Genomic DNA, 12,014 nt, shown 5'->3' with positions numbered 1-12,014 from the left:
TCTAAAACACACTGGCAGTAGCTAATAGATAGGTACTACAAAAAGATTTCGGCTTGGGAATACAGGTGTCTATCTTTGGCAGGGAGAATAGTTCTAACACAAGCTGTTTTAACGCAACTGGCTGTATATTGGGCACACATCTTCTTCCTCCCTGCAAGTATCATACAGAAAATGAACAAGATAACTGCAAACTTCATATGGGGTGGTAAATCAAATCAGAGCAAATATCATCTGTCAAAAATGGAAAAGATATCTATGCCCAAGAGCTCAGGAGGATGGGGATTATTGGATCTGAGGTCCTTTGGTAAAGCACTCCTGTGCAAATCATTGTGGAGAGGTATTTTCGGGGAAGGGTCGTGGAGCATTACCATCAAAAAGAAATATATGAAAGGAAAAGCCCTGGAATACTGGTACAGAACAGGCAGGATTGGAATCACATACGGGTCAGCCATATGGCTCAGTTTCCGCAAAGTGGAACAATATTTTTTAAAGAATTTGAAATGGAACTTACAGTCTGGCAGCAGAATCCTAATTGGCTTAGATCCCATATGGAGCGGTCGGGAAAGTATTTCCATCCCCGAAAGTCTACTATTTTTTCTCCACAGGATCGGTATTTTCACGTGGGACAAGCTCATAGCTGCTTGGCGTGGCCCTCTCCCTCTCTGGAAAGAGGCCATTGATCTTGGCTTGCCTGAGCCTCTGGCTATGCTCTGGAATCCTGTCAAGGAAGTGCTGAGAGGCTGTGGCTTTCATTGTTCTAAGCCTGATGACCATCTTTCATGGTTGGTGCCAAAAGCTAGTCTGCCGATTCGAGTTAAAAATATTTATACAGATTTGATAGGACTAAAGACCATACAATCTAGTACAAAGTTTCATCCGCTCTTCTGGAAGACAGGGTGTTCTCCAAAATCAATATTTTTCTCATGGATGGTGTACCACAATAGAAATCTGACGTGGGAAACTCTGAGGAAAAGAAATTGGCACGGTCCGAGCAGATTTTCAATGTGCGAAGCAGATGAGGAATCCAATTATCACAATTTCTTTCAATGCAAATCTTCTTTGCAAATCTGGCATGAATTGGCATTGCTATATGGCTTCCCTCATGTTGTTTTTGATTCAACTCAAGAAGCCTTCGAATGGTGGAGTGGGCAAAGAGAATCATGGAGGCCGATCATTATTATTGTGCTGTGGTGCGCATGGAGGTGGAGAAATAATAAAATCTTCAAAGAATCAAAAATCCCCCTCAAATCTATCCTGCAACATATCATTTCCATTTATGACTTTGTGCCAAAAATGCAGCCCAAAATGAAAAGAGGCAACAAAAAAGAGAAAGAAGTAAATTTCACAGGTTTCCCGAGAGTGTTTTTTGATGGCGCTGAGCAACAAAACGCTTGTGGATGCGGGGTTCAAATTTTAATGGACGAGGAGCTTCAATATTTTATATCATGGAATGGAGGAAAGGGCACAAACAGTTCGGCTGAAGCAAGGGCTCTAGCGGGTCTCCTTGCTTTTTGCATCTTTTTTGATATACAGGCTATTTCAATCTTTGGCGATTCCAAATCAATGATCGATCATGTCAATGGAACCTGCCACATAAAGAACCCACACCTCGCAGGTTGGATGGACAGGATTATGTTCTTTTGGGGTCTCTTGAGAGGTTGCTCCATTCAACACATTTACCGTGCTCAAAACCAGCAAGCGGACAACCTATCAAAGGAGGGTCTGCTCCTTGACTCTGGTGCCTGGTCTATGAAGGTTATATATGGAGAATTCTCATGCTTTATCCGGGACTTCTCTATCTCTGGTTCTTGATTTTCCTTCGGTTTTTCTCTTTTTCATCTTTTTGTTTTAATTCTTGTATATGACAGGTTATATGGATGTTCTACATTCCTGAAGCCAGATCGTATTCTACCAATGTTCATGCATGCGATGTATGTGATGCACACATGTCGGGTATATGTTTTCATGTTTTGGTTTTTTGGAACAGCTCAGGTGTTTTTTCTTTCTACACAAAGGAACTCTACCTACAGTTTATGTTGTCATGATCAAGATCCTCTTGCTTTTAAGAGTGGAATTCTCTAACTATTTGGAACTATTATATATTCTCAATATAATACAATGATGCTTTTTCTCTCTGAAAAAAATTGATATGCACGATGCAATGGATTGCAAGACTTTTAAAGATATCTATTCTTCGGGATAAGGGTTAACATGTTTTTGGATAATATAGGGGAATTATATCTATTAGTAGCTTCCACTTGAGCAATTGTTTTGAATGTTTATAAAAAATAACATTGGTGGACTGAAATTTATCCCACTATCACTTGTTTATGGAAAATAAACCTAGAATGGAGAGAAATTAATCCCACTTGGAAGACTTCAGTGATTGTTTTTTTTTTTTTTTAAAAAGAGAAGATGAGCTAGGTGTTTAGATGGGCATAGAACTGTAAGAGAGCAGAAATCATTCCACTTCAGTTATTGTTATTTGACTTTTTTAAGGAATTTATAAAAATTTGCATGTTTTCTCACATTTAAAAGATATAGTTAAGATAAATTCTATAATCTATGTTAGTCAGTTATAGTTATTAAAAAGTTCAACATCTCATTTACCAATATTAAACTCAGATCCGGAGAAAGCTAAATCCAATCAACCTTATACATATGAGAAAAAACTATAATTACGTGAAGCTTATTCATGTAATAAATTATTAACTCTTAGTTTTTTAAATAAAATATTAAATTTACATAATTATTAAAATATGTTTAGTTGGTGTGATAATTAATGTTTGAAATATGGGTTTCGAGTATGCTCTAAAATTTTATTTTTGTCGATAAGGTTTCGCCATAAAGTTTAAGGAAACAGGTTAACGGTTTAGGCTTTCGCGATAACACTTAAAGAAAGAGGAAAGGAAACAAGGTAACGGCCTAAGACCTAGAGGCGGCATCTCAGGAGTGAAACTCTGTCCCTTATACAGCACCAACAAGTTATTCCAGTTGGCATAATTTCCTTTGAATAATGATGATGATTCAGTGTGCATTTGCAGTTAACAACAACAGATGGCTATCCTCACTACTAATTTGACAACTGAGTTATAAATAATAAATTTTCCTACCTCTTAAAAAAAATTATATTTTAGAAATTTAAATGAGATCAATAAAGAGACGAACCATGCGATCTCTTCGGCAGCTAAGACTGTTGTGGCCTCCTGAAACTATCCGAAGCACCCTTTCTAGCATCTTTCAATTAGTTGAGACATTCATCCTCTGCCTGGAGAAGGGACATCGTCGACATTTGTGTAGATCGCGTTTTTTTTGCTTGCTGTTGTTCTCTTTGGCCGTCATAGCCACTTCAAACCTGCGTCGAAGACCTCAAATCGCCATGGATGTTTCTGATAATCACAAGGAGGAAGCCTGTGCTACTTCTGCGCAGATCTTATTCTGGTGTAAAAACGTCCAGAGTGTACAGATTTGTGAGAAGAACTTAAGCCATCCCTAATCTGGGTATGCCTCCAGAAATAAAGATGAAAACCATAATCAGATCAAACCCTACTTCATGGGTCTCGGGGATTATTACATACACACTGAACCCCAAATTTTGATCAGACCTGGAAATTTCAGCTGCGTGGAAAAGAAATCGGAGAGCGAGCAGACGATTTCCAAGGTTGCAGACTAACGGGACAAACAAATGATCCCCCTGACGAAAGAACTAGTGGATCATGACTTGGGCCCCCAATGGTCCGGAGATAATTCTTTCTGGTAAGACTGTTTTCCATCCTGTTTCTACTCTCTTGGAGAAGTTAAAAGAAGAATCTTAACCCCTATAAGCCCTGCCATTAGAAGGCTTATAGAATTTGATCTGAAAGAAGGCTAGCTGGAAGAAATTGAGTTAGTAATTGGTAGCTTTCAGATGCTACAATTGCGACGAAGTTGGCCATATTCGGGCGCAATGCTATAAACTTTCACATGAGAAACCACCCTTTAGAAAAAATTGGAAGATGAAGGATTCAGAGAAGGTTGTAGTGGAAAAGAAATCGGAGGGCGAGCAGACGATTTTCAAGGTTCTAGACTTACATGACAAAGAAATGATCCCTGTGACGAAAGAAATGGTGGATCATGACACGGGTCCCCAATGGTCCCACGATAATTCTCTTTGGTAAGTCTGTTATTCATCTTGTTTCTACTCTTTTGGAGAGGGAAAAAGAAGAATGTCAACCTCTATAAGCCCCGCCATTAGAAGTATCTCCCCCTTTGCTCTGTGAGTTTATTGATTGTGTAGAGTGGCTCTCTTCCCCCAAGCCTACTGTACCCTTACAAGAAACAGTTGTCCCAATGGGAGGAGAGTTAGGTGCTCCACTCCTCTCCTTTGTCAAGGCATTGCTCGAAAAGCTGGTTTTGAATGAGCACGGTAACTCCTCTCTGCCGTCTTGTTCCATGTTTGACACTTAAAAAGGAAGCATGGCAAAACCCTCTTTAAAGTTTGATTACCACCTTCGACCTTGCTAGAAGCCTAAGGAGGATGGGGCAATTCTAAGAATTTTAGAGAAGACCTAGGGGTCACAAGTCATATGTAAATCCCACCTCTCCCTTGCTCAAATTCAGGGGTAGAAGGTCGTTCGATGTGGGAAATAGTCTAACATTGTTCAAGTCCTTGGAGGAGTGAATGGTCGTAGTAGGGTTACGCCATGACTTGCTTATTGTTTAATGCCTGTGGTATTGGGGATGCCTTAGAGTCTCTATCCCTTAAAAGGCTTCTCAAAGTTTGTGCTCCATATGTGATCATGATTGAAGAAATAGTGTGCTCGGGTTCCAAGGTTGTGGAATCCATCTCGCCCAGATGGAAGGATTGGTCCTTTAGCTCCTAGGACTCTGGCTAGGATGTCAAGAGGCCTCCTTACGGCATGGAGTCCAAAACCTAAGGCCATTTGATCTTCATCCCTCAATTTAGGCTTCCTAGTGGAGCTGGATGAATGTGACCTAGCAACATTTATTGCCCTTACTCTCACAAAAAGATCTATTGGGAAGGGCTTGCCATGTTGGGAATTCTCTCCAGTCCTAAAATTATTCTTGGTGCTGAACTCAATTTCACCCTTTCATTAGAGAGGTATGGGGAGCTCAACCTTGTGGATACCATTTAAATGGCTTTTTTGTTGGTTCCAAATTGACTCCTACTTGGAGAAATGGTAGAAAAGGTGAAGATAGTGTGTCAAAGCATCTAGAGGACAATGTCTCAAAGCATCTAGATAGGTGTGAATGTATATGAAAACATTCACAAGAAAAATAGCACACAAAATTATACATTAGCATATAGAATTTACGCCATTAAATCTCGCTGATTTCTCGAGGAAAAATCCACGGACAAGGCAAATAGGATTTTATTCTCAAGAGAATTATTACATTCAAGCTTACACAACCTTCTCATCTCTCCTAATGATAAAAATGAAGTAGCTCTGTTACAATAGTTCGATAACTATCTTCTGTTTCATATCACTAAATAGCCGCAACAATAATTACATTGGTAAAATTATTTTTTACATTTCATTTTAACATCTCTTTGTCATATTTTAACAATCTTCACTTTGACAACAATTTTCCTAATGTCTTTCTAAATTCCTATCATTTTTTCTACAAACTAAGAGGCGCAATACACCACCACAACTCTCTATCAACACTGGTTTTGTAAATATGTCTACACGGTTTTCCCGAGTGTGAATCTTTCTGATATCTACTTCACCTCCATCGATAAGCAATGTAAACTTTCAATACACGGTTTTCCCGAGTGTGAATCTTTCTGATATCTACTTCACCTCCATCGATAAGCAATGTAAACTTTCAAACGAGAACTGTATCGATTACTTGTTTTTTTTGAGGTAGCAAAAAAATCAACCGATTTTGGAAGTGTTTTCAGAATACATATATTTTTTTGAGCATATTTTTTGACACTTAAATTTTTTATGTACATTATTTTTAAAATATGAGTGATTTTCATGCTGATTTTTAAAATATGCACCGTCAACACCTTTTTTGAGAAGACTTATTTTTTTACTTTAAATTTTTTAATGTATCCAGTGTCAATAATTATTTTCTAAATTTAATAATTTTTGTAGTAGTTTTTTTTTGTTGTTAATTGTTTATTTTTGTAGTGAAATCTTTATTTTTTTGCATAGTTAAGAAAAAAATGTTGATATTTTAAAGTTTCGTCTTTTATATATTTATATATGGTTAATTAATATTTCAAACCACATCAAATAATTGTCACTAAAAAACAATAATTTTTAATAGTTTACATAAAAATACACATTTTAAATATAGATATAACAAAAACTTACACATTCAAAAACGACATGTTAAATAAACAATTTTTATAGGAAAAAATTTAACACAAAATAGTTATTTTTTATGAATCTCATGTTAAAATAATAATAAGCATATTTATTTTCAAAAAATAATTATTCACATGAAAATTAAAGTGAAAATAACATAATACAAATATTAAACATATAACAACAATAATTGAATACTTATTCTTCTCATTAATTTTCAAAGTCAAAACATTATAAGTATAATTAATTAATAGTTACAAAAAATGAATTTGATTTCCAAACATAACTTAAATTTAATCAATAATATCATGTAATACATACTCTTCATTTTTTGGAGTTTCATCATTGTCTTCTTCCATAATATTTTCTGCTTTAGTTTGGTCATTTTCTTCTTTTGATGGATTTTTGATGTCTGCGAATCTTCCAATATACGCCTTTCCAATCATTCCATCTAATGGTGGTTAAGGTTCCTTTGCCCTTTTTGCCACACATGATTCATTAAAATCCTCTTTCCTCAAACAACTTCTTGCATTGCATCTAAAAGAAATTAAAGAGCATTAATTATTTGCTGAATAAATTTGCACTGTACTAGATCTTTTTCAATGGCAATGCAATTTCTTCTTTTTTGTAAGCAACATGCTAATGTTGTACCTAATCATCAAGTACAAAAAAATAATGAAGTAAATTAGTATAAACACATAAAAATTAAAAAAAAATTACCTGAGCTTGAGAATAAATCCAAAACCCAATCTCCTTCATTTGAACATAATCTATAAGATAGTTAATCAATGACCGTGGTTTTCGATAAATGTTAATTATCTTTCTTTTTGTTTCTTTACCTTCATATGTTAGTTTTTTTACAATAATATTATGAACCAATACTTGGTTATGACTCTTTCCATTTACCCGATTTAGAAGCACATGGTTATAACGATCATCTTTTATCCAACATTTAACATGGATGAACTCACAATTACTTATGATTGGTTCATCTTTGTGGTTAATAAGATTTGAATTTTACATGTAACATGAAATAGTAAAAGTGTCTATGCCCAGAGTGGGCGCGCCCGCCCGCGACACAATGACCCCCTTCCTGCCATGGGGCCACTATGCCTTGGGCGGGTGCACCCAACCGTGGGTGTGCCCACCCGCGACACAGCGAGCGTGCATGCAAACATGTCTGTTGCGCCGCGGGTGGGCCCGCCCATAGCCAAGCTCTCCCACTAACGCACAACGAACATGCAGGTAGGCACGCCCACTTTGCGTTCGGCAAGTACGCCCACACAAGCCACAAGAAGATGAGTGCGCTCAGTTGTGGGCGTGATTTTCATGCTGATTTTGAAAAGTGTTGATGCAACGTCAACTCTTTTTTTTAGAAGACTTATTTTTTGAATTTAAATTTTTTAATGTATTAAGTGTGGATAATTATTTTATAAATTTAACAATTTTTGAAGTATTTTTTTTTGTTTTTCTTTTCATATTTTTTTGTAGTGAGATCTTTCTTTTTTTGCATAGTTAAGAAAAAAAATATCGATATTTTTATGTTTCGGTAGAATTCTATATATTTACATATTGTTAATTAATATTTCAATGCACATCAACTAATTGTCACTAAAAAACAATAATTTTTAACAGTTGACATAAAAATACACATTTTGAATATAGATATAACAAAAAATTACACATTCAAAAATGACATGTTAAACAAGGCTGCATAGCTAGCATTTAGTGAGGCTTAGTTTAATTTTTAAATAGACTCTTCATTGAAACTAGAAATAAGCTTATGGAAATAATTGACACCAACCTTCCCATTCAATTAGTTAACTAAATATGTTTATTAACTAACTAGCCTTCCCATACAATTAGTTAACTAAATACGTTTATTAACTAACTAGTTATATTAACTAATTAAACATATATTGCAAAGTCGATGCAATTTGAGGTATTTTGTTATTTATAATTCTGCATTTTGGGAGTGGAAAATCCAATCCTATAGAACCCTGGTCTTTTATGTCTAGTCCAAAACATTTCACTACATGTAAAGATTGTGAATCAATAGAGTTTACCCAGTTATTTAATTACATAATTAAGAAGTTGATTTGTTAATTAAAATTAGTGTAATTATGAAAATAATAAATTAAAAAATAAAAAGAAATTTTTATTCACAATTAATTCTTTTAAATAGAACAATTTTATTATTATTTTACAATATTTTTATTTTTATTAGTTTAAAATATATCATTTACGTATGCAATTTAATGTTTATTTTAGGGATGTCATTGAACACAATAAAGCATGGACCATGAATGCATCACATCTATATTTATTTTTATATTTTTTTAAACTAATAGTTTTAAGTTACATTAGATAAAAACAACCCAAAGAAGATTAAATGACATTTTTAATCTCATCTAATTAGAAATTGTACCTACTTTTCTCATCTAACTAGAAATTTTACCTACTTTTGTTTTGCCTATGCAACCATTATGCCTATGCTAAGCACACTTTTTTAGACAAAATATATACACTTGAATCATGGGCTATTCCATTCGGGTAGGGTTGGAATTTGGATTCTTCTTGATCCATCAGACAATTTTTTTTGATGTTTTGAATTTTTATTGTCCCGTCAAGAAACATTATGTTTAAAATTTTACTTTTCAAAAGTGATGCATTGAAAATAAATCAACTCCTCCCCAATAAAATTTGATTAAAAAATCACTTTTCAATAACACAACCATATTAAAAAGTTTAACATATTTATCTTGAGATATTGTTACTTTTGTTATTGTTACCTTGCAAGGAAACAAAGTGCGAATCCTTGGTGTATTTAAGTGCATCTTCCACAGGGAAAAAATGGTTTTTATGCTAGTGGCACTTAGGAATTTTATGAAATTTTGAGCTTTTATATACAAATTATCTCCATATGCAATCTTAGTCATAAATTACAATGAGATTACTTTACTTTTACCTCACTAATTTTAGAGAAGTCCTTGTAGATTGTGACTTTATTCAACTAAAGTACTACATGCAGCGAGGTTTATAGTGATGGAATTGGGCATTGATGAAGGAGAAGGCTAATTCATGAGGGAACAAAACTATGCCCATGCATTTATCCAATTGTGCTTCAGATATTACATCTTGGCATAAATTCACTGCAATGTAAATCTATAAGTTCAAACACTCTTTATGTAAGATTCAACATTGAAGGAATAGTATATTGATACAATCTTTAAAAACAATTGGATTAGACTCGAGACCGTTCATTCCAAAGGAAAATGCTATACTAAATAAGGTCTATATCCCTGAAGGTTATTACCAAAACCGAAACATTATTGTATATTGTCTAAATTTTGGAAGCTTATTATTAACACTGAAACATTATTGTCTATTGTCTAAATTTGGGAAGGTTATTATTAACACTGAAACATAACTGTTTATTGTCTAAATCCTCGCCTGAGACATTAGCAGATTTAATAACTATAAAAAATAAATTATATGTTATTGGGCTTTAATTGAGCAGCTGCTGTATATGCCTATGGTTCGATTTTGGCCTTGGCAAAATCGAATGGTGGACATATACAGCCTCCACTCAGCCTCCACTCAATACAATCCGATAACATACTGTTGTATATGCCCACTGTTCGATTTTGGCCTTGGCAAAATCGAATGGTGGACATATACAGCCTCCACTCAATACAATCCGATAACATATAATTTATTTGTTGCCTTTAATAACTTCATTATTTCTCAATTATTCATAAATTGTTCCATAAGCCTATGCTTATTAATAGATTTGTTATGGCATATTTAACAACTTTATTATTTACCTCATTCATTCATACACTACTCCATGAGACACTGCATATTAATTAATATGTCGTAGCACCGATTCAAGTTTAGTGCCACTATTTTAATGTCGAAACCTTTTATATGTTCAATGAATATTGCATATGTTTAGAGTTGTGACCTTGATACTCCTTGATGAACGCCTCGTTTCTTAGTTTCACAGCATGGGCTCCTTTGGGCCCTGCAAGTAACATATCATGTCGATGATGTCCAGATTTTTATGTACTCCACAAAACCTCTGGTTCGCCAGTTTGGTAAGGAGTTTTGTTCTACAAAAACCATGCCTTTGAGGTCCTTGGGCTTAACATATCATGTCGACAATGTCCAGATTTTATGTACTCCACAAAACCTTTGGTTCGCCAGTTCGGTAAGGAGTTTCGTTCTACAAGGACCGTGCCTTTGAGGTCCTTGGGCTTAAGATCCAACTCAAAGTCCCCATTTGGAAGCAGACCTGCAAGAAAACAAAAACAGAGAAATGTCAGGCTTCAGCCATGGATGAAATGAACACGTATAGAGCTTTACAAAGCTAATCAAATTTATGGAAAAAACGTGACAAAGCCCCATAGTTGAAAAAGAAACTGTAGCCGACATAAAAAGTGGCAAATTGAAACCCCTAAGCTCCACATTTTTGAGTCTAGCTAGACAGTTTGGCTACGAGCAAACAAACTGAACACTCACAATCTTACACTGCTCCATCTTTTGATCGAGTTTTATTTATACATGAAGATTCAAAATAAGACATGGAGTCGAGGTCTATCGGGATACCTGAGCAAACTATCTGAGCACTTGGTCTTACAGTGCCCTTTCTGATCAAGTATTATCTATACATGAAAATTCAGAATAAGACAGGAAATCGTAGCCTGTGGGGATACTTGTTCTCTGCGCTGTTCTTTGCAACATTCAATGTGGCATTCAACCACTGATACCACAGTGATGGAGAAGGGATCCTACAATTCAAAGGATCAGCCATCGAAAACCCGTCTAAATCAGATCTTTTGATGGCGAATAATCACAGAAATAATAGGGAAATCTTAGCTTTAATATTTTAACAAACTGTGCAGAAAACTGATGAATAACAAAGCCTACCGGAATAGTACTGTGGAATCTGAAAAAAGTTTGCAGAGAAGACCCGGATGAACAGGCCGGTATCAATCATATATATAAAAAGATATGAAGCATAAAAACCTACCGGAAAAATGTGAAATCCCAATAGAAATACCACAGTGCGGGCTTTTTCACTGGAATAAAATCGTTATAATTGTTGTTTGTTGAATCTGTAAGCGCCAAACACATCAGCCTTCTGCAACGAACATAGATTAATCTCTCTAAGGCTGTGGAGTTAAATCTGGAGCGAGCCAATCCCTGGTCTTTCACCCTGCAGGGGGTTTGCATGCACACAGTTCGAGTTCTCCAGCGTTCACACAGTTTCAAATTCACAAGTTTCTTAAAGTTTTAAATACTTTTGGGGTCGAATCCAAAGATAATAAAATATTTCCAAATCTCAAATCAACAATAAAAAATATAATAGTCAAATTTCTTTTCCTTAATAAAAATCTGAACCACTGGCATAGCAATCAATAGCATTTTGATGGAATTTTTCAAAAGCTTTCTTAGGCTGGAATTTCTTTCTTTACCTCATATATATTATTGTTGCTCCGAAATCACAATAATATTACAAGTGTTCTCAGACACATAAATTTTATTAAACAGAAATGAAAATTATATAATATTTGCAAGAATTTGCATACAATTACTCAACACTTTTGTAAGAGAAGAAACATGTTTTAAATAAGCTAATATCTTAACCTAATTTTGTTATGGATCACATATTTCATTTACTAGTGTCCA

At 34.9% G+C, this 12,014-nt stretch overlaps 1 protein-coding gene and 1 long non-coding RNA gene across 2 annotated transcripts; one reads left to right on the top strand and one right to left on the bottom strand.

The window, feature by feature from the left end:
- Nucleotides 1-240: 240 nt before the first annotated feature.
- On the top strand, nt 241-1,812 carry LOC149225207 (uncharacterized). Its single transcript, XM_089379891.1, has one exon. The coding sequence runs from the start codon at nt 241-243 to the stop codon at nt 1,810-1,812; it is 1,572 nt and encodes a 523-aa protein (XP_089236017.1).
- Nucleotides 1,813-10,126: 8,314 nt separating this feature from the next.
- LOC149225206 (uncharacterized) lies at nt 10,127-11,614 on the bottom strand. The gene is made up of 3 exons (XR_016246945.1): nt 11,356-11,614; nt 10,932-11,113; nt 10,127-10,617 (listed from the first exon to the last, which is right to left on the bottom strand). It is a non-coding gene; the product is annotated as an uncharacterized LOC149225206 (long non-coding RNA).
- Between the last annotated feature and the right edge of the window lie 400 nt (nt 11,615-12,014).

The sequence above is a fragment of the Pinus tabuliformis genome, chromosome J (assembly GCF_031772625.1).
Source record: "Pinus tabuliformis cultivar Carrire ecotype Pingquan chromosome J, CPIR1, whole genome shotgun sequence".
NCBI lineage: Eukaryota > Viridiplantae > Streptophyta > Pinopsida > Pinales > Pinaceae > Pinus > Pinus tabuliformis.
Note: the sequence above shows the minus strand (reverse complement) of the source record. Positions and strands in the feature narration are given on the sequence as shown.

Coding starts and splice junctions, on each gene's coding strand:
- LOC149225207 (XM_089379891.1), top strand. CDS start 241: ATGGAAAAGATATCTATGCCCAAGAGCTCAGGAGGATGGGGATTATTG.